The 24,701-nt window shown below is 32.2% G+C and overlaps 1 protein-coding gene across 2 annotated transcripts in view; it reads right to left on the reverse strand.

Moving 5' to 3' along the window:
* LOC143229019 (spermatogenesis-associated serine-rich protein 2-like) overlaps positions 1-20,618 on the reverse strand; it is a 49,645-nt gene extending 29,027 nt beyond the window's left edge. For both annotated transcript variants that reach the window (XM_076460657.1, XM_076460656.1), the window contains exons 1-9: positions 20,461-20,618; positions 13,571-13,653; positions 10,739-10,847; positions 8,861-8,919; positions 7,827-8,001; positions 5,587-5,929; positions 4,077-4,195; positions 1,753-1,882; positions 357-415 (exon numbers count right to left, since the gene is read on the reverse strand). In XM_076460657.1, the coding sequence (XP_076316772.1) occupies positions 357-415; positions 1,753-1,882; positions 4,077-4,195; positions 5,587-5,929; positions 7,827-8,001; positions 8,861-8,919; positions 10,739-10,847; positions 13,571-13,653; positions 20,461-20,476 (1,093 nt within the window). In that variant the 5' untranslated portion in view covers positions 20,477-20,618. The remainder of the gene's footprint in view (positions 1-356; positions 416-1,752; positions 1,883-4,076; positions 4,196-5,586; positions 5,930-7,826; positions 8,002-8,860; positions 8,920-10,738; positions 10,848-13,570; positions 13,654-20,460) is intronic.
* Between the last annotated feature and the right edge of the window lie 4,083 nt (positions 20,619-24,701).

Raw genomic sequence — 24,701 nt, forward strand, 5'->3', positions numbered from 1 at the left:
AACTGGTTATTCGTGGTAATTTAATTTCATCACAATGTGAAAAGTGAGAAATTAAGCCATGTGTTTGGTTTAGATGTATAATCCTTTATTTGTCACTAATAACCCATAATACTTTAGGTGTCTGGGTAAAATAACATCTCATCACAATTAATTATTCCTTAGTTTCTTATACTTTTGAAAGTATCACAAATTTCCAAAAGTTAAAACATATTAATCAGATTTTAGTTGATAAATAAACAGCTTCATAAAAATACTCTGTCTTATATTTGTTCTAATTCTGTTATTGGGTATTCTATATACCAATCACCATAGAAAAATGTGACATGCTAAGACATTAATCTAATGTTATAACTTACTGGCATCTTTTTTGACCTTCTCCATTTCAGTTTCTAGTTCTGCTTGTCTCTCTGCCAGACTGAAAATAATAAAAAATAGCATTTTTGTTTTCTCTTAACATTTTCAAGTATTAATATCTTAAACATACAACTGACTTTCAATACTTTGTCAGAAACATTAGGGATATTCTTTGTTATATTGTCCAGGCAAAGTATTCATGATGAAACTCAGCTGAGTGGATGACAACTATCTGTTATAGAAACACATGTAAAGGACATCTTGAAAAACTCTCAACTTTCATCTTAGTCTTTATAATGTTTTAATTTTCCCAAATATCTACCAAAATCCTGACAACACCATTCACGCATTGACACAAAAGCAAAAGGTAGGAGACTTTCAAAATGTTACCCTCTACATTTGTATTTCTATAACTGCTATCCATTGAACTAAGTTTCAATATTATGAGTGTTGATTTAATCATTACTCCATACAGTGTTTTACCTTATAAACAGGACAGAAAAATATCACCAATGAATAAAATGTATAATTAAAAATCTGCAGTAAAAAAAAATTGTATTTTTTAATGAATTTCATCACTGAAAGAAATATACTGTGATAACAGGCTTACAAGTTTTATTTTCTTGAAATTTTTAAATGTTCTACAGTAACACCTATATACTGAATCAAAAATATCCATTTTTACATCACATACATATTTTCATGAAACAATATAATGCAATATATGAAAGAAAGACCACAATACAGTTTTGAGATCCAGACTTCACAAAAACAAGGATATAGGAGGATGCATATTTGTTTGACATCAATGTTTTACCTTTTTTCAGTTTGTTTGTATATCTGTTAAACAAAAAATGTTCATCATTATACACAAAATAGTTTGATACGAGATCTTTTTCTTCCCAATTTATAAAAAATCCCTTTGTGGCAGAATAAAATGAATATTTTTGAAATCTGCATTGCTGAATTATGATTTTGTTTGTTTAAAATTAAGCATAAAGTTACACAATGGGCTATCTGTGCTCTGCCAACCACAGTTGTGGCATGGTAAAACTGATAAAAGAAAAAGTAGAGATACAGCAATATAAAATTAAAACATTATGTTCAACATTTCATTTACATTAACATTTATCATTATAAATAAAATATATGTATATCACTACATATAGCTACATTATGACATTTCAGTGTGTGTGCGTGTATGCATGTTTTGATTTTACTAATGAGCTTTAACATACTGTTCAAACTTTAAGATATGATTTGCACATACAGGTATAAGAAACAAAGCCAGCAAAATATTCCACATCTGTGATTTCAAAATAATTATTTATCAATTCTGCAGTAAATTAACCAGGATAATAAGTATAGTGACATTAAAGAACAGAGCATATGTCATACTGCTTTTGAACTTCATTAAAGGCATTTCTAATCCTTCTATAAGAATTCTCTATTTCTTCTTCCAACAGGTTCTGCACCCTCTGAAGTGCAACAGTCTGCCTGGAAAGGTCTTTCAATGATTTTTCAAGCCCTAAAAAGCAATGGAGAAAAAACATTAACTTCTCTGAAATATTAATTTACAAATCAAACCAGAATTTTGTTGAATGGGGTATTAAATAACTGTTTATTTAAGATCTGACATTAAATATATATTGGTTTTAATTTCTTAAGTATTTTTTTTTACATAAAATATTCATATAATGAAAAAAAAACCCATTCAGATTCAGAGAACAGAAGATTACTTATGTACCAAGAAGAACTACAACACCTATCTGCTTAAACTTTGGAGCAATGTAAAAAAAAATATATACATTGTACAAACCACCAGGATCAAGATCTGACAACATGAAAAGACATTTTCATTTTTATATCAACCCCCATGCAACAGGCTCAGCTGAATCAGTCAAGTTTGTGACCCCAAACTGACCTTTAGTTTCTATACTACAGCTTTTAACCCTTTCAAGACAAGCCATAGGCTCAAAACAATGTGGTTGTGTTTGTTAACTTGCATTCAAAATTTTATTGAACTCCTACTTTACAAATTTATCTCAAGTTTTGTATCAAAGTGTAGATTATAATTCAAAGTTTTATACTGTACATTACTTAATTTCAAAGCAAATATCAAACAAACATTTAAGCATCAATTTTTTAATTTAGTGCTATTAAATTCAGCACTAGTTCAAATTAGATGTTTGTGATGTCAAAATACAAAGTTTAGTTTTTTTACAAATTAGGAACTCAAATTACCAATACTGAGAAGCTATAACATAAAATAAAAACCTTTTATCTTTTCCATCTTCTGAGCTATATTTAGTGAATCAGAGACAGTAGACCCTCCCACTCACCTCTTTTCATTTTTGGAAATGGTCCCTAATATACACTTCTACACATGCCATGTGAATAGCTAACCAACTGGAAGCTCAGAATATTCCCCTTAGTGATTTTCTCAGTCATTTTCAAATGTAACAGTTTCTTTTCTTTCTTTTAGAATAAACCTTCAAACTCGTACGTTGAATCTTTAGTCTGTGATTTTGTATATATATACATTTTCTTTTTGTATACAAATACAGCTTAGTTAAACTTGATAAATTATAATGGAATTCTTTGGTATCGATGACATTTTGATTTTTTTTTGCTTATTCATATGTATATACAAAACCTAAAAATTTATTTTAATTCATATTCCTCCACATGCAAAATTTCTTAAGGCTGAGCAAGATAAAATGAGCGGCAGTGAGTACAAAGGTCATAACTAGAGACATAATTGTGCTGCATTTTTTATTCACCATTATGTTTTAATAAAAAGTTTAAGAACTTGTTTGTAAACAGTAATAACCCATATATATAAATATAATTAATAATAATCGAAATGTGACTATTTTATAAAATATTAGTCCACTAAAACAAAACCAAGACAAGTCACTTTATAAAAACTAAAGGTCAGTTTTATATTATAAGATATGGTAACATGAGTGCATGTGTATCACATCATTGTTACTTCTATATTATTAGCCAGGCAGAGCTGAAAGGTCAATATAATAAAAATAACATCTATACAAGTACATAATGTAATGAGGCTTTAGCTACTTACTCTGAACATTTATTTTTCATTTTATAATTTGTAGCCATTCTAGAACAAAAAGAGCAATTTATATCAGTGTCCTAATTTCATAAGGTGGTTATGCGATTAGTCAAATTGACTAAAGTCATACAGAGATTTTTTTTTAGTGAAAATAAGTTTTTTTTCTTAAGAAACATTTGATATGACTATCTGGACATAAGGATTTTACATATGAAATTTGAAAATTCTGATGCATAAAAGTATTTTTAATCTTAAAATGAAATTTACTTTGCACATAAGGCAACACGCAAAAATAAAAATGCACGAGAAAATCAGTGCTTAATAAACCTTAAGACTTAAATAAAAGAAAAAAGCTTTATAATGTTAATTGAAAATTATAAAAATCAAAATTGTTATGAGGTCGGTCCCAGGAACCAAGATCATACTGAAAGAGCCAATACATTTTGTGTAGCTTCATAGCATTTTGCAAGTTTGCATTATGTTATGACTCATTTCTACACCAAATAGAATTTCTGGTGAAATTTCACTAAAATGTTTCAAGAAATATAGAACTCAAAGTGTATAGTGTTTTGTGGACGAGGTGATTTGCAGTACTATAACAGATATTTCCTACAAAAATAAATAAAATATTTCAGTTTCTCACCTCTGTGCCCATGTGTTTGAATTGAAGTAGAGGTCCCAGAGTTAGGTTGCACAGCAGTATTTTCTGGTGTTGAAGTAGTTTTTAAGTGAGTACTAGTAACATAATTTGTTGACCTCTGCCTGTTTGGAAAAACAAAGGAAAAAAAACCCAAAAAACTAAATGAATTTTAAAAAAGATATAATGAATATGGCATCACATTATATGTTGCATACTACAAAGTTTTAACAATGATAGTACCAGTAGTCCTTTAACTAAACACAGCATGTGTAATAACAAAGCAACAAGAGAGACATTAAGTAGAAGGCATCCATCCACCACTCAGCATCGATCATAGATGGCTCATAACAAATATGAAAATGTCTCCACATGTCTGTCATTATTAAAAGATGACTTATTTTTTGACAAGATAATGATGAATAATATTCTGGATATGCCCACAAAGTTTCATCAAAATCTAATTAGTATTGACTGATTTATAGAGTAAAAATAGTGTGAAAAGTCAGTCTTCACATTAACAGATAGGAATTTTTTGGTTTTTTCGACCTTAACCCACCAGAACCTAATCAATTCTAAGTTGGATCATAGTCCAGGTGTGGTCCAACTTCTATCCAAACCCATTCAGGTGTTTGAGAAATCTTGCTGACAACACACACAAGTGAAAATGTAACCTCCACCACCCTCAGTGGTAGAGTTATATATACAAAATTTAATTCTAAGCTCCTATGTAACTAGTTATAAGCTTAATTACCAAAGTACAATTTTTCTGGTAACTGTGTACTAATCAAACTATCTTTTTGTGCAACAATGTTATAATCAAAGCTAGTGAACCATAAAAATCACATATACCTAGACAGTTTGTCAAAAAATAAAGCATTAAAGTCCTACATACTAAGTAACAACACAATTAACAAATCTTAATGTTTTGAGCATAAATTTAAACTTCTTGACCACTTTTTACATATTGTATTTCAAGTACTTTTCTGAGAATTTTGAGACTTCTCAAACCAGTGTAATTTTGAACAAACATAACAATTACCAATTTTCTATTTCTCTACATTTCACTACATTTGGTAAGCTCTAACTGGGTAAGTCCAATTTACCAGATGTTTCCTACCCAATCCTGTAAATTTTTCACTGTTTATACAATGCCCCTGTTTCTTTTAAATAGGCTTTCAGAGTATTAGGTGAAATGATATGAACTGTTGTTAATTTGTTGGCTCAAATGCTGGTTCAAGTACATGTTTGGTATTGGTAACAGAATTTATAGAAGGATATCAAAAAATTGTCACATGAAATATAATGAAATTGAAGAAATTAATATACATTAAGAAGTTATAAAATTAGATATCTTTAACGATTTTCATATTTTCAATTATTTAACTTATAATCAAAACAAAAAAAAACGTAAAACAATGATTACACTTCTTTTTCTTCAATACATACATAAACTTTATAACATCACAAAATCTGTTTCAAAATATTTTGTCTAAATCATAAGATTCATTCTTACCTATTTCTAGGGGCTGTTAAATCCTGGGAAATGTTTTTTGATAAGTTTGTTGTTTCTTCTGGTTGAACATTTTGGATTCTTTCTGTCTCATGCATGTCTTCAAGCACAGCTTCAGTTTGGTGACCAGCATGAATTGTAGAATCTACAGTTTCTAATTTTGTGCTACGTTGAAAATTAGTTTTCTGAGATGTTTCTGAAAGAAAAGTGGTGGACATAGGTTCTGAAAGAGTATTTTGATGGAGTTCTGTTGGAAGTGGGTTGTCTTTACAGGAGGTAATCACAAGTTCAGAAGGCACTATGTGTGAGCTTCTATCAACATCAGAAGTAATGGTTTCATCAGATACTAAAAATCAGAAAAATACAATTTACACATTTCTCAACAAGGAAAGAAACTGCATACTGCTTTAACATGCACAATTAAAGTAACAAGTTTAATTAAAAAACATTTAATTTAGAAACAATACAACACATCAACTGAATAATTATTGCAAATATGAGACACTCAAGTTTACAAATTTATAATTATAAAATAATGAAATTCTGTACTATACAACTCAAATAGTTTCATTGTACAAACAATGAGATGAGTATATTCTGCAAGAGAATTAAATACTGCAGTATTTTTGGCAGTTTAGAAAGAAATACAAGCACATGAGAAATATTTAGATGGCTTTCTCAGCTGTTTCAATGTAGTAATAGGAAAGACATCTGCAATTACTATGTTTGCCTTAATTGTTTCAATGTTTACACTTATTCACAATGTAAATGCAATGATGAATAAAAATTTAACTTAGTTATATTAATTAAACAGTATTTATATATACAAAATATAAAAAGCTCAGACAATTCATTTAGATTAATTTGCAGCATCACATACATTGTTACTGCTATTTGTATTTAATAAGTTCATTAGTTTCCAGTAAAGGCAGAGAGAAGGAATGATTTAGTTTCACCTATAATTCATGCCTCTAAGTACTGCAAGCTAATTCATCAAATAACCCATCATTTGTTCAATTTTAAAATTTGGTAATTGCACAAAACAGTAACACTGTACATCAATTATTTGGCTTAAGTGTAATAGCATACACACCTAGAATAGAATTTTTTAATTTATATGTATACATAAATATTCTCCTATTCTCTATTCTCACCTAGAATAGGATTTTTTAATTTATATGTAACATATGTATACATAAATATTCTCCTATCAATTTTTAACATTTACAGGACTTAGTGCACTTTATAAATGCTTTTATACTTACAAATTATGTAGAAAAATGTTATTTTAAGAAGTAGGAGAAATGTTGCTCATGAAATTCAAGCATGGAAAATGTTAACAATTTAATTCATGACTACAAAACTGGTTATGTTATTACTGATCTTGCCTGAAAAGGTACTAGTAATGTGAATAAAATAAACATTTTCATAAATACTATAAAAGCTATATCATATTAATTTCTAATTTTAATTTAAATGCTATGGAACAGTACTAAATGTGCTTGATCTTTGCAAATATACCAAGAAACTGATTAAAAGTTTTTAATTGTATTTTGTAATGTAGATCAATACAATTACCTTGTTTTATAATTTTAAAGTATAACTTATTACCAGCTACAGCTGGATAACAAGTGGTATCTGCCAGTAAACAAACTCTAAAGTGTGTGCAAGAAAACAAATGGTTCCCACACCTTGGGCAGAATGAAATTCCCAACGTTTCCTAGACCTTTCTCTGACCACTTGATGTGTGCTCTTAATGTCTCATTGAACTATGTGAAATTGCAAAACTTCAATTGTGTACTGTTTGATAAAGATGAGAAAGGCTGTAATTAAAAATGTAATGCTAATACAACAATGAAAACTTAAATGTGAATGAAATCACTATTACAGTCAATTCTATTGTCAACAAGGCATAAAGCACAAACCAAAAATTTTCTTCATTTGGTAGAGACAAAAAATTGTTTTATTACCTCCATTAATAAAGCATGTTCATGTAATGTAAATAATAAATTTCATTCTGCATTGTTGTATTATCTAAGAGAACTTCTGGAACTACACCATCTCTATAACTGAATGGAAATATAAATATACCTCACAGTTCTTGACATCTTTGAAATAATGTGCATCACTCCACAATGGTATAAAATCAGACCACATGAATAATCAGAAACATACCTGGTAAAGTGAGATAATAGTGAATCATTTTTCAAGTGGTAAGCACAAGCTTCAAAATACAAACAAACCTTCATCTGCATCTCCATTTTCTAGTTTGTTATTGTCAATTTCAGAAACAAGATCTCTCCCCTTAACATCTGATTCAGAGCTAATATCAATGCTTTGTGATATTGATAGCTGACTTTTGGCCCCCAGGTCTTTTTTTGTCTTCTTCTTTTTCTTTTTCTTATTTTTATTATTTGGCTGTAAATTACCCAAGGAAAAACAAATTAACTCCAGTATATTTCTAGTTCTGGTAAGCTTTTTCATTATATACGGAAATTAAGTATGTGTCTATACATACATATATATATACATTAATATTAAATCATGCAATTCAAGTCAACTACAACAGTTATAATGCCATAACATGGATTTTCTTCAGTTAAATTATACTACAAGGAAATGAAATTTAATTGAAGCATCACAAAAATTTGGTTTAATTTCAGCAAAACAAATTTTAAAAGGTCATGTTTAAAAGATAGCTACCTCTTAGATTTCTGATAAATTATTTCCATGTGGGCTTGTTTGAATTGACTGAGTTCATAACCTTGTTGTACCAATTACAGCTCCCATGCTATAACTTTCAATATATTTAGTGTATTGTCACAAAATCTGACAAACTTTCATGCACAAAACATTAGATTTTTAATAAAGATTTGTCAGTGAATACATAGAGTAATTTTGTTTACAAGTCCAAGTGATTTTCATGTTGAGATATTTCAGCTCATCTGAAAATTTTCAAATTTCATTTGTGTAACTTCAAAGTATATTTAATCTCTTACCACCAAATTTAGTTGAATCCCTATATCTACATACATATATATATATATATAAAGTTTTTAAATGACTTGAGAATAATTCACAGATAGGTTGGGCATAATTCTTCTCTGGTTTGGATGAATAATAAATAAGAGTTAATGATTGTATAGTAAAAAGGAGTACTGTAGTTTTATGTACATTTACTGTATTATTGTATCAGAACATACTTCTTGAAATACAACTTGTCTTCAACCATACATACATACATAGAAGAAAACATTAAGATATAATTACTTTATACCTTAAATCTATTGACATTTCCTTTGCAAATCCACTCTTTCAAAGCTTCAGAGGCACCATCTGAATATTAACAATATAAAATCAATTTCAAAACAATGAATATTTGTAACTTACTTTTTGAAGAAAACAAAATTACAAGTCTTATATTATTCAATTAATTTTTCTTCTTTATTTATGTCAGGAATATCATTTTCATTTCCTAAATAATAGTAAATGTACATCTTTATTTAGGTTAGGAATACTGTTTTTATTTTCTAAATAATAGTAAATGTACATCTATTTAGGTTAGGAATACTGTTTTTATTTTCTAAATAATAGAAAATGTACATCTTCTCATCTCAATTCAAATAGCTTATTGAATAGTACTTTCAATCTTAACACATTTTATAAATGCATAGTTTATTCACTAAAAAAGCTATATGGTGAAATACATTTTTTGTACCCTGAAAGTTGTACAAATGCTAATGTAGCACTTCATTTGCAAGTTAATATACAACATTAACATATGTACAGTACCTAATGACAAACCAATAGTAACAATTCTCAGATTGATATCTGCATCAGTCAGCTGAAGATTCAACTAAATTTTTTGTGACATTTGTTCAATGTTTTAATAATAAACATTTAAGCATGTCACGTTTTCTCACTATTTAATTTAATACACCACATGAATGTATAAAATTTAAGAACCACTCTGAAAGATCACTGTATGTAACTAAGTCATCTAAATTTCTTAAAAAAGTAACTTTTAAAGTTGTTTTTAACTACTAAGTACTTTGAACTCAGATTCAAGAAATATGTAACTGGCCATTTTCATCTAAGACTAACATATGCTTGGCTTGCATAGCAGTGATTGACTTAAGTGTATACTTGTATGCTGTGTGATACATGCCTAATCAGCTATAATGTAAAAAAGCAATGTCAGATATGCAATATTATTGACCAATTATGAATAGCCAAACTTAAAGATGTGGTTAACACAAAAACATTTGTATGTAATGAAAGTTGAAACTGCAATAAACTACAGTTTATAACTGAACTTCTAGGCTTTGGGAAAAAAAATTAAGATATTTATATCAGTACACCTTAAGTTTTATTTTGGTTAAATTATATTTGAAATATTTATAGAGATTCTACTGAAGCATTATTTATTCAAAGCAGTATTAACAGTTTTACCTCATGTGAACTGATATTTTAGGTTTACAAGATTTTATATCCACATCCTATTTTTGGAATAAACATACAAATGCACAAATACTTGAAAAGAATAAAAATAAAAGAAAGTCCTTTATTTCAAACCCTACAGACAAAATTTTTTAACCAAACATTAAGTTGCTAAAACTTGTGAAAAATAGAGGACCCAGAAAATGTGTCAAGAAACATTACAACAAAACTAAAATCTCATTACTCTTTATTTTTACACAGGCTAACAAGTATTTGCAAATATATTAAAATGTTTTGTTTTCTCTATTGCAGAACACTAAAACAGTTAAAATTTTGTCACCTTAAAAAATGAAATGATTGGGCTATTGAATTCTTTAAATGATTAAAAGCTGGTAAAAGCACTTTAAATGTTTTTGCTCCTTGTCCCACTTAATAGTGTTATTTCAGTGCATTACTTTTTGCACTGGTTTCAAAATGTTTAAGTTTGGTAGATATATTTTATACATATGACACAAAAATGCACAAAATCTAAGTAAGTACTTTTTTTTTTCTGCCTGTTAACCATACTGAAAGAATTATCCACTAAGCTAATCATATTCTTCAATCAATTGGAATTACACGAGTTAATGACTGATGCTATTTTTAAAAAATCATATACCAATGCACACAAAAAACAAAAAAAATCAAATTATTTTGTTTCCTTGCAAAAAATTACCTTCCATAAAGGCATTAATGGTTTGTGTCACATCATAATCATAATACTGGAGCACTAGTACAATATCATCATTACTTCTGGATGACACAACTTCCTTCACTCGGGATATCTGAAACAATTGAATCAATAACTGACTATTAGTTCTAACCAATACTGTGAAAAGATGTCCACTTACATGTAATGAATCAGTCACCTATAAATGTGAAAGTAACACAAGTAAAATAACTGAGTTGGTAAAAAAAAGTTTGCAAATATAGACATATGATAAGTAATATACATTAAAATACCATAGACACATTTATATTTACACTGTAAACTTCAAATATAAAATCACTCCAATTTATTTCAAAAACATTTTGCAAATACAACTTAACCTAGAGCTTCATTTTTTAAAATACAAAACAGTAAACAAGACAGTTTTTTTACCAATAATAATCTCAGATAAATTGTTATCATTCTCTATTTAAAATTAAACAAATAATTATATGACCATAGTGTTATGCATGTTAATTGTGCATATGTTAAACAAACCATTTAGGAAATACCAAGTTATGACATTTACTGCATACTAACATTTGCATCTTCTACAATAATATTTTAATACAGTATTGTCTAAATTTGTCTTTTTAACGTGCAATTACCACATAACACAAAGTGAAGAAAACTGTTAATGTGCTTGCAATCTAGCTGAGTTTATTTGTTTATGAGCATATGTGCGTGTAAAAATGGCTGGTATGGGTTAGAAAATTCTATGTAGAGGAGCAAACAATGTTGCAACCTTCTTCGGTCATCATCAGGTTCACAAAGAAAGAAAGAGGTAACTGACCGATAGCTGACCACATGTTTGAAGGGGGTTGTGTAATTGAGTGTGGGAATGTAGAGGGTGTGCTTAGACGTATTATTATATTTAAGCATGCCCTCTACATTCCCACATTCAATTACACAACCTCCTTCAAACATGTGGTCAGCTATCAGTCAGTTACCTCTTTCCTTCTTTGTGAACCTGATGATGACCAAAGAAGGTCAAAATGCTGTTTGCTCCTCTACAAAGAATTTTCTCAATACCCATACCAACCGTTTTCACATAAATATTTTTCTCTACAAGTTGGTTTTCTCGTCATCATGGATGAGTTTATTTTTGTTTTTCTCTTGAGGTAATGTGGTCCGTCCATGAGAGTAGGGTGAAACACTAGACATTGTGCAAGTGTTTAAAGCAATGTCTTCCACACTTGGTAAGATGATGCTTTAAGATTATTTTACCATAATATCTTACATTTGTATGCTAGGTATTAAATCCATTTTACTCGTTTACAATGAAAAAACAATATAATGAAAGGTTGACTAACAACAAACTATATGGTCATAATTTCATTAAAGATCACCAACATTCACAATTTATTTTTCCTTGCTTATTCCAAAGTCATGCATGATGATGGAAGGTGTGCCTTCTAAAAATATTTGGGATATTGTTTTCTAACACAAACTTTCTTCATAGCCAATCCTAAATCTTTTAATGTAATTCAACAGAAAATGACACCATTATAGCTATGGAGTCTAACATTAATCTTGTCTTCACCTTATTGAAGAAATTTAAAAATCTACCAACCATTTAAACATTCTAGGATGGACATGGCAAAGGCAAAGATGTTTCTAATTATTGCTTATAATAAAATTGTTATTGCAGATATCTGTATAAGGTTGTACCAGTTGATTAGTCACCTATTTTCATTTTAAGTGATTTAACTGTAATTGATTAATTATTTTAAATGAAATTAACTAATTTAATTGATGCTCGTAGTAATAAATTATACCATTTAATCAAGTTAGTCATTCAGCTCTGGTTGTATATGTACAACCTAATATAGCACATGGCACATTTTAATCACCTGACAATTGAACAGTAGGGTGGTCAAAAACTATAAATGTGAAACATTATATCACATATTTGCCTTCATTCTACTACACCAATGATGTTGAAAATTACTGAATCAATTTGTGTATATTTAAAGGTGGCACAACCTGAACACTTCAATATTATACTGTTATAGTTTTTCAGTTTTTATTCATTAACAATTAAAGTTATGAGCAAACTGAATGAATATTTAGTGTCCTGCATATCTGAATGGCAAATAACTATAATAATAATATAACAATTTACTATATGATTTATAACACCCAATTTTCCTTTCTGGGAGTTTGAAATATCTTGTGTCTTAACTGTGTTAAGGTATTGCTTTTGATATTCATTCTTAGTACTATAAAGTTAAATGCTTGAATTAGACTACAGCAACACCCCTTTCTGCACAGTCAATCATAACTGATGTTATCTGGCATAATGCTGGATTACTACCTCTTAAATATAAATACTGAATGGTACATGACCTAATTATATTGAAGTATAAAATACTGTACTAACAAACTTACATAATCATGCAACCATATCATCGTTTACTACCTAATTAACAAAAAAATAAAGAAAATTAATTGGAAGTAAACTTCATCGGGAGTTCTCATTTGTATCTTTTCATTTTTTACCAAATATGCATTGAACAATCAACTCAAGGTTAAAAAGCAGAGCAATAATCCATCTACAAATTTACACAATTATTTTAATATAAATATTTTTAACCTTTCACTTTTCTAACAGAAAAAAAAAATCCTTAATTACAATCACAGTCAAATTAGATGTGCATTAATATGATATTGTTAATAACTGAATAGTAAATATTGCATTGTATGCTAAACATCCATACAGATATATAAAAAGCTGAAAAAAATTCTAAAAGTTTTACAATACTTTCCTATAAACTGAGAGTGTGAAACTTCACTAACCATATCTTTCAATTGCTCTTTGTCATGATGCTGTTGGTCAGAAGCTAAAGCTCTATTGGTACGAGAATCGTATAACACACTCTCTGAAAATCAAAAATACTTTACGTTAGTCACACAATTGGAAAAGTTTAGCATTTTAACCTAGTTTTGTACAGTTCAAAAGAAAACTGCATTTTTCAGTGTGTGTATGTGTGTGTGTGTTACATATGCAAAATTACAAATTAATAAAAATATAAAAAAGGATATGAACGTTTCAAATTTACGAAAGCATAAGGATTGAATTTCATACTTGGATAGTTGAAAAACTATCAGAATACTGAATAAAAAACTTAAAAGAATTTTACAGACACCTCCTAGTATCTACAGCTGATTGTAATAAATGTCTTCCTATTATAACAATAAATAAAATTATTTTAAACGCTAAAATACCTTCTGTAAACAAAATGCCAGACATGTTAAGGTTGGTTGGTTGGTTAATTTAGAGTTTTATGGCACAAAGCAGCTAGGCTATCTGTGCCAAACATCCAGTAAAAAGTTAAAAATAAATTTAATAAAGTTTAAAAAAACAATACATAAATAGCATAAAATCAATGTTTACATCTAGTTTACAATTTTAAGAGAAAACCTACAGTAACTATCATAACCCTCCAGGAAGACTAACAGGTAGGTACAAAAACCACCATCAGTTACCCGAAGTTGGCCTTTCCAGTCCTGGTTCTGAGTTATTTGATGGTATGGTCATCTTCAAAAAGGAAAGTAATAAAAAGGTTTTAAAAGATGTGTAGCAAAATTATAATATCTTGCCAGGATGACTAACGGGTAGTTCAAACAGCAGCGTTAGTCACCTGAAGTTGGCCTTTCTAGTCCTGGTTTCGAGTTATTTAATGTTACGACCATTTTATAAGTTCAAATCGAACTAGATGAACTGTGATTTTTAAAATGGAGCCACATTAAAAAGGTGTAATGTATAAATTAAAAAACTTAAATGGCATTAAAAAGATTAGCAGCCTTTAAAAACTAAAAACATTACCAAGGTGGACAGTGTCAACATCACCAATAACACTGTCTCACGTCAAGGATAAACCTTTGGACAGAACATGTTAAAAATGGTGCTGTCATTGAAAGACATAATGATGGCAAGAAAGTCAAATGTGGCTTATTGTGATCTGAGTGTAACACAAACTACACACTGATGCATCAGTTCCAGGTAAAAGAAATTGATGACTTAAAAAACTGACCAATGCATAGTCAAGTTAAAACAACTTCCTCTTTCTGATCCTTATGGAAGCAAGACGGCCAAAGTCCAATAGAGAGTTTTATTTGGAAAAGCTTGTTTTTACATTGTTCACTCCATGCAGACTGCCAGTTGGCAAGGAGCCAAGCCTTGAATACAGGACCATAGTCCAAGTATGGGACAGGCACAGCAGTGATAGTGCCAGAGCAGATAGACTTAGTTGCAGTGTCAGCGAGCTTGTTCCTGTGAATACCAATGTTGCCTGGTATCCAGAAAAACTGGATAGAAAGAGATGTTAAAGAGAAATGGGCCAGTCAGTTTTGAATATTGGCGAGAACAGGGTGTGAACCAACGTGAAGTGATTCCAGGGTCAGTAGAGAACTAAGTGAGTCAGTAAAAATAGTGCAGTTTGAGTACTGCTTAGCTTCTATGCAATCCAGGGCAAGAGAAAAGACATACAGTTCAGCAGTGAACACAGAAGCTGTAGAGGGGATTCTGCATGCACCCACCAAACCACAACAAACCCTGGGAGAGCCCACAGTCACCTGATTTCGAACCATCTCTATATATAGGAATGGAAGGATGATTCAAAAGATGTTCAGCAAATAGCAGACAGTATTTCCAATCAGGAGTGTCTACTTTTCTCAAATGACTTAAGGATAGGTCAAAACTGGAGACTCTAAGAAGTCATGGTGGGATGGGCTGACCAGTGGATACAGCAATGTTATTCAAGGACATTCCCAATTCATCCAACTGCTCTTGGATACGAAGGCCAAAAGGAGCAATGGCAGACTGTCTGTTCTGAAAAAGTATGGCCCACCAAGGAAGGAAAACACAACCCCAGGTGAAATGCTTTGGTAAGGAACAAAGTTTCAAAGCATATAGTAATGACAGTTGAAAGTGGTGGAGGTGCAAAGAAGGTTCATGAGACTATGTATTAGCCCTGAACTGGGGAAGTGCAGAAAGCCTGAGTCCAGAGCTGAAGTCCTTCATGATGAATAGGGTCTAGCATCTTTAAGGCCAATGGCCTGGCAGAAGCATAGACCAGTGATCTGCTCCCGAAGTGGTGGGAGAGAGGACACGGAGGATGTTCAGAGCTCCTGTACATTTGACCCATAGCTGCTTGATGTGTGGTATAAAAGTCAGCTTACAGTAAAAGGGAAGCCCAAAAAACTTTGTCTCAGGGCAGCACAACTTCACCGATACAGAGTTCAGAATCAGGGTGAATACCCCATTGGTGATCAAAGTGCATGAAAATGGTTTTAGAGAGAAAGAAATTAAAGCCGTTTGCTGTGGTCCACTTCAGTAAACGATTAAGGGCAGTCTGCAGTTGCCGCTCAACATACCTCCTGTTCAACGACTGACATGAGATGTGAAAGTCGTCGACATAGAGCCCTTTTGCAACAGTGAAAGGGATTGTTCAGTGATGGCATTAATTTTTATACTAAAAAGTGTGACACTCAAAACACAGCCCTGAGGAACTCCAAGTTTCTATAGAAAAGAACAAGAAAGTGTCGAACCCACACGAACTTGGAATCTCCTGTCCATTAAAAAATGTTCAATAAAAATGGGTAAATGGCAACGTGACCCATATATATGGAGGTCTCACAAAATGCCATACCTCCATGTTATATCATAAACCTTCTCAATGTCAAAGAATATTGATACAAGATGTTGTTGTTTGAGAAAGGCTACTCTGATTGATGTTTCAAGTCGAATCTGGCGGTCCATGGTGGAGTGCTGTTGTCAGAACTCACACTGGATGGGTGAGAGGAGGTGGTTTGATTCAAGGAACCAAACAAGACAAGAATTAACCATCCTCTCTAAGGTCTTACAGAGACAGCTCGTCAAAGCAATTGGACAATAATTTAAAGGAATCTTGCGGTCCTTCCCAGGCTTAGAGAAAGATAGGACAAGAGCCAGGCACCAAGCAATAGGAAAAACATTCTCCTGCCAGATCTGGTTAAAAACAATCAGAAGAATAGCAAGAGAAGCAGGAGATAAATGGTGCAGCATGTCAAAGCGTGTATCATCAGTTCCAACCGATGTACTGCCAGACCGATGAAGGGCCATTTTCAGTTCCACCAGTGTAAAGGGATGATTATATTTAAAGAGACAGTCAGTTCGAAAGGAAAGAGGTGAACGCTCTGCCCGAGTCATGATGGCCAAGAAGGTAAAAGAAGAAGCAGAAGTTTTCACCTAGAATATCTGCGATGCTTTGAGTATAAGCTATTTCCTGGCTATCAGAGAGCAAGATCGAGAGGGTGACAGAGTTATATTGCCCACTGACCTTTTGAATCTTGTCCGAAATGACTTTGGAACTGGTGGTAGAGGATATGCTGGTTGTGAACTTAATCCAAGATTCCTTCTGGCTTTGATGCCTTACACATTGAGCATGTGCACAGGCCTGCTGGAAAGTGATGCTGTTCGAGAGTGTGGGATATCTACAAAAAGTATCCCAGGCTCATTTTTGAGCCTTCCATGCCATGTGGCAGGCAGGATTCCACCATGGACGAGGATATAGCAGAAAATGTGTTAAGGTTTTAGGAATACATTGAGCAGCTGCTTGTATAATACACTCAGTTACTGCTGCCACATAGTCTTCTATTGATGGCTTACAGACAATGGCAGGATCAAGTTCTGCAAGAGCAGTGAAAGAGGGCCAGATAGCCTGATACAGTTTCCACTGGGGCACGCAGGTTGGGTGGCATCAACCACAGCCAGTCTCTCTCAAAATTATAGGAAAATGATCACTGCCTTGTGGATTATTGTTAACCCTCCATGAAAAATGGGAAATAATGAAGGGGAGCAAATTAATAGATTAGAAGCAGTAAAGGACTGACTAGGTGCATGGAAATAAGTAGAAGAACCAGTACTGAAAAGAGAAAGGTTGTGATCAGAGAGCATACGCTCTACAGAGTGACCCCTCCTATCAATATCAGCACTTCCTGAGATGAAAAAGGGAGACGGCAACTGTTCAATGAGAGCATCAAGGTCTGATTGATCTTATCTCTCCAGGTGACAGGTAGAGAGAACAAACAGTGATGGTATGACCCAAGGAAACATGGGTGGCTACGGCCTCCAAGGGTGTGTCGAGTGGCAAAGACAGGGTGGACACAAGCTGATCAACTAACAGTGCCACACCTCCATGCACTCTTCCATCACACAGCCTGTCATTTCTCTACAAAGAAAACTGCCGAAAGGTGACTGTATCAGCAGGTTTCAAAAAATGTTTCCTGGAAGGAAAGACATACAGGATGGTAGGAAGCAATCAATGTTTTGATGTCATCTAGACTGGAACGTGAACCTCGACAGTTTCATTGTATCAGGGTGGCCATTTTTATTTATGTGTAGGTGAATTGGGTGGTTAACCCTTCTGTTTACGACCACGTCTTTTTTCCTTACTGTCCTTGTTCGAGGAAAGTCAATTGACCTCCATGGATTCTGCCCTGTGTCAATTGGGAAGGTCTTTGCTGTTGGAAGGGGATTCCAGTAACTGAGGATGTGAACAAATTATTGTTTTGCATCTTGGGGTGGGAGAAGATGTATGCAAGAAATTGCTTGTACCTGGAACCAAAGGATGTGAATCTTGGGATTTGTTGGAATGTGTGTAAGGAACAGAGATAGGTGTTGAAGTTGATTCATCAAATCGTTTAACCATGGAGGTTAAAAGATTTTTCATTTGTTCAAAGAACGATTCTTTTGGAGGCACTGAGAGATCTGCCTGCACTCCCACTCTTGTTGTGGAACGAAGTGCAGCAGCATACATCCGAGATGAGGTGGTGGACATCACTTTTCAAGCTTTAGTAGAAGTAATGTAATGAATCTTTATATGCAAAAACGGCTCGTTTGGGTTGAGAAAATATTTTACATAGAAGGTCGAAACGTTGTTCGCTCTTCTATGTAAAATATTTTCTGAACCCAAACGAGCCGTTTTTGCATATAAATTTCTCAACAAGTGGGTTTCTCGACATCACTGATAATGTAATGAATCGGGTGAAAGCCACTGCAATTGATGTAATGAGGGTCTGTTTCACACTCGTAGGCATCATGGTCCTTACCAATGCAACCAGCACGTCAAGGAACCACGACATGACGTCTTCGAGTGACAGAACCGTTGACACTGGAAACATCGGTGAGGGTTTGGAATGTATGGCCATACTCTGCAAATGAGATAACCTGCCTTGATGGTGGCAGACAGGCTTGGTGACGCAAATGTGAGAATGAGGACATTGGCTGGCACCCTAATTCTATCTTTGTGAGTGGATATACATCTCACTGCAGGCACAAATATTGTTCTCAATAAAACTTGAAAAAAATTACAAAGGTAAAAAATGCTATATTACTAATCACTATACTTGTTCTTACTAGGGTGTCTTGTCTGAATCAGCACTTGAATTGAAGGTTTTTTTTTTGCTTGTCATATGTGTAACAGAAAAATACAACATTATGTATAAAATTATAAATTAAACCTCTGCTGCAAACCAAGAAATATTGAATTTTATACAAGAAAGATGGTGGTTGATCTCTCAGTTCCAATGAGTTCTATATTCATAAAATATCTACACTCAGCCCAGCATTTAAAATTTACACAACAATCAAAGAGAATGGATAAAATGCATATTTTATAAAATATGATTTGAAAAAAAAATGCCTGAAACCATTTGGACATAATATATGCCAGCATAGTGATTTTCTAACTATAAAGCTTATATGGATTAATTAACAAGATAAAATGTTTGTTTATAGATACACATACATAATTTGTGTACCTTTTGCAAAAGGTAGGGAAGTTTCATGTGTATCTCAGTTTTTGACTCTTAAGTAACACATTTAGATTTGATATTTTTGTTTGTGAAGGAATGTTCTGGTGAATTAAATGAATGGCTTTCCTTTTCCCTTGTTTTTTCTTATACTATTAAGTATTATGATGTATAGTTACTGGAAATACTTGTATTGCATTGCTAGTGAAATTCAGGTGAAGAACATAAATTATTTGGGTATACACCTAATGCAAAATTTTTAGAACTTTCTAGGCAATCCATTTTAGGTGGTAACATGAAAAACAGGATTTTAGGCTTTATAAATAAAAATACTGATTACAAATCATGGGGGGGGGTCATTGGTTCATTCCACAAGGGGCTTGTTCGGCCTTATTTAGAATTGTTGCAGTTTTGATCACCTTATTTATAAAAGGCTCTTGGTGTGTTGGAGTGATTAAGAAAAGCTGTCAGATTAACTTAAGATATAAAGAAGTTACCACATCATCAGGGATGATTTTAACATTGTTACATGTTTGCAATCCATGAACACAGATATTTTAAAAAAAAAATGCAAGCAGTAAAACTAGAGAACACACATTAACATTGAGAAAAAAAAGGGGGCAGAACTATCATTGACGAAATTTTCTTATTATATTTACTAATGCTAAAAGTAACATTCTAAAACATTAATTCGCCATAAATAACTCGTCAACAGAATAATTCCACGTCAACACTTAAAACGTTTAGGGCTAAGACCAAGGTTTAACAAATTGAATCAGTTTATGATAATGACAGTATTTTGCTATTTACTAATAATATGTATACGATGCTTATGAAATAAATTTCATTAAACATATTAGTAAAAACATCGTAAATCAGCCGAATAAACAAACCTTTCTTTCCGGCCATTACGATAATAAAGTAGTAGGTTAACAAATACGAAAGTTTGCGACTACAGGTTTGAAGATTTAATCAGTTAATACCAATCTTACGTCCGTGTTCACAGACCGAACTAATGGTGAAACATTGTAAAAAATATCACTTACTCTACCCAACGCTAAAAGTCTACATGGTAGCCACCTAGTATCAAAGGAAGAAAACCAGTTTAAAGCTTTTTAAGAAGCATTTTATTGCATGAACCTTTAAAAAAACAAAAAGAGCCAAAAACACATATACAAATTTATGAACTGTTATCGTCCTTACGTAGACAAAATGCCTATTATATTACTGTCGATCTAATTTAATTTTTGTACTTTTAAAATAAATTCTGAATAACTGACAGACAATTTACGCAAATCACAATTTAACCCCTAAAGCTTTGCTCTTATCAGGCCTCGAATTATGTATAAAGGTCCAGTCTACTTCGAATCGTATAGAAGATCATTCTAAAATTTTTAGGTTTATATATATTTACAGGGATTTCAAACCTAGTCGTCCAGATACTAAGTTTAGTAACATAATTATTTTGCTTTAATTTGCTTAATAAAAATAAACTGTTATATCAAATAAATGTCAAAATCGCTCACAAGTGGCTCTCATAAGGTCTGAAAAAGAGTGTGGAAGGCCATTAAAAACATTCAAAATCAAATACATCATGGCCGTTATTTACAATTAGAGAAAATTGAAATGGTGTAAAAGCAAAAGCTATTAGACAATTTATCAGTGGCGTGTGTATGAAAAAAAGTATGTAAAGAATTGGATATGATGGGGATTATTTAGTTTAGTTCTAGGTTTCAGTTTTAAGTGGACAATTCCATTTTATATTGGATAATCTGCAAGCCAACTAAATTATGTGTCATAGCTATAAAAGTTTTACGCTTTAGTGATCCTATCTTTTATTTTTTATACTATCAAGTTTAGCAAAATGCCATCTAAAATCATATATCATACTGTTTCCCATTGAAACATAGGCACAGTGTGACTTAACGTTTAACTTTCCCTGTGGGTTTATGCTTAGCAATTCTGTAAACTCATTCGCCTCTGTTTTAAATTATAATTAATTTTTAAATTAATCGTTTTTAAACACTATTTTATCTTTCAACTGTTCTCAATCTACCACAAAGGGCAGTAGAGCAAAAGATGAAGCACCAAAATAAAGTCTTCTACACTAAAATATTATTCTTAAATACATATGTAATGTATACATTCCAGAGCTTATCAAGATAGTTAGTTAGTTAATTATCACCATTAGATTCCATCTAGGAACATAGGGCCGCAATGGCTTGCGGATTCTTCAACAAGTATTTAAGTGAGTAGGTTGTTAACCCACTGCACCGAGCCGTCCCTAATTTAGTAGTGTAAGACTAGAGAAAGGCAGCTACTCATCACCACCCAGCACCAACTCTTGGGCTACTCTTTTACCAACGAATAGTGGGATTGACCGTCACATTATAACGCCCCCACAGCTGGGAGAGCGAGCATGTTTGGCGCGACGCGGGCACGAACCCGCGACCCTCGGATTACGAGTCGCACGCCTTACGCGCTTGGCCATGCCAGGCCCCTTATCAAGCTAACTTCAGAATATTCAATGCTTCTGGAAGATAAAATTAAAAGCAAATTTATAACCGTCACAGTTGAAGATATATACTTTTCCAATTAGAGTTATTAACTGGGTCTTCACCTACGATGGCCTGGGATCCAGTCAAGGGTGGGGGTGTTGTGTCACCACTCTCATCCTCCTTACGCCATTGAAACTGGAGTTCAGTATTTGCTCACATGTTCTGGCTTGGTATATCATGGTGATTACATCATTCGACTCGCAAACGACGGGTCGCGGGTTCGAATCTCATCACCGTATATGCTCGTTCTTTCAGCCGTGGGAGCATTATATGTGACAGCAAATCCCAATTTTCATTGCTAAAGGAGTACCCCAAGAATTAACTAACTACCTTTCCTTTAATCTATCATTTCTAAATTAAAGATGGCTAACACAAGTAGCTCTTGAGTAACCTTGTGCAAAATTCAACAAATAAGCAAACAAATAAACCTATATTCCTTTTCGACATAGGATGAATATAACTAGTTATCTTACAAGTACTTAGGTGGAAGAAATTTTCTTACATTTTTGAATCGACAATGGGAAATCTAAAAACACAAACTGTTTCCCGCAAGTACCATAGCAAGTAAAACATAAGTTGCAGTAGAGATTTTCTGTAGACACTCCTTAAAGTATGTTATTTATTTGTTGTTATACATTTAGCAAAACTAATAAAAAGATATTTATGATGTGGCCAACGCATGGATAACGCCCTAGAGTTTAGCGTTATAGGCACTCATACTCATCTCTGAGTAACTGGAAAGGGGCCTAAAGTAAGTTCCAAGTAATAAGAATTATTGAGATTTTTCCTGCACAAATAAATTTGAGTTTCAAAAGAACGATTTTATTTTGAAAGACCTATTATTCCATTTGTTAAATAAATAAAAGAAAACACAGTAGAATAATCAGAGGGAAGCAGGAATAACACAGAAGATGTAATTATCCTGTATGAGTGTGTGTGCTTTCGTCAGATACTACTTTTTAGGAGCAGTATATATATAGTGAAGTAAATAGTTGTGTTTGGCTAAGAATTCTTCTGTAGTATGTCCGTGATTAGTTGGCGATAAATTCTACAATAAACGAACAGCACGTATATCACTTGTTTTAAAATAGTGTATATTTTATGTATAAGTTAAATATATATACAAATATTTTTTATTCTGCAGAGCGGGTAGTTATATCTTAAACATTATTTAGCAGTTCAATTGTTTTAGAATTCAGTTGAAAAACTAAATTATTTTTATCAATTTTTATCGTAATAGTATCCTTGTATAATTCACTTATGATGTTGCGTGAGTTACCACGGTTGTATCCTGAGCTTCCAGTGTAGTCTAATTGTTAACTTTACGTTTTCTAATTTTTCTGGCCAAACTAATATTTCACGTTGCTTTCCTCTGTTTTTGTTCGTCTAGTCGTAGCTATTTATACTTCTATCATTTAGGCCTTCTAAAAATCTCCATGGCCTCAACATCAATGTACTGCAAACACAAAATAAATAAATTAATAATTCTATGTACACTAAAAAGTTTTTTATATCTAACGGTTTTCTTATAGCAAAATAGTATCAATGGATTCAGGACACCATTATATACTCATCGTTTTTATGAAAAATGACAGAACGTAGGCTACTTCATTATACTAGCATTGATAAAATGCTTCTTCTTTCATTTATTCTCCAATCTCAAGGAAACAAACAATATTTAAAAACAAATAAAAACTCAAGTGCCAATTGATCACTATATGGAACCAGAGAATGTATTCTAAGTAATCAAAGGCATGAGTAAGACAAGTTACTTTGTACAACAATATATAATTCTTAATGAAGAGAAACCCACTTGGAATAACAATGTATCTCAGAACGGTTGGTACAGGTATTAACACTTTTATTAATAACAATGCATCTCAGAACGGTTGTTATGGGTATTAACACTTTTATGAATAACAATATGTCTCAGAACGATTGGTATGGGTATTAACACTTTTATTAATAAAAATGTATCTCAGAACGGTTGGTATGGGTATTAACACTTTTATTAATAGCAATGTATCTCAGAACGGTTGGTATGGGTATTAACACTTTTATTTATAACAATGTATCTCAGAACGGTTGGTATGGGTATTAACACTTTCATTAATAATAATGTATCTCAGAACGGTTGGTATGGGTATTAACACTTTCATTAATAACAATGTATCTAAGAACGGTTGGTATGGGTATTAATACTTTTATTTATAAAAATGTATCTCAGATCGATTGGTATGGGTATTAACACTTTTATTAATAAAGAAGATAATAACTGTTCCAGCCATATTTTGATATATGGTAGTTCAAAAGAGGTAATGGAATAGCAAGAGTGTCAGTATCAATTCTATTTACACGTGTTGTGAATATACACTGCTCCAAAAACTGAAAATTATACTCTCATTTTTCTATTTCATGAAAAGATGAAAATATATATATATATAGACCAGTTTTCCAAGAGAAATTACAAGGACCAGGACACAAGATATTTCTAGCCCCTGTTTTAAAGACACATTAGCATACCACACCCTACAACTTGCGTGATTTAGTAACGTCACCCACTTGATCAGAGGAAG

The sequence above is a fragment of the Tachypleus tridentatus genome, chromosome 10 (genome assembly GCF_004210375.1).
Source record: "Tachypleus tridentatus isolate NWPU-2018 chromosome 10, ASM421037v1, whole genome shotgun sequence".
Taxonomy (NCBI): Eukaryota; Metazoa; Arthropoda; class Merostomata; order Xiphosura; family Limulidae; genus Tachypleus; species Tachypleus tridentatus.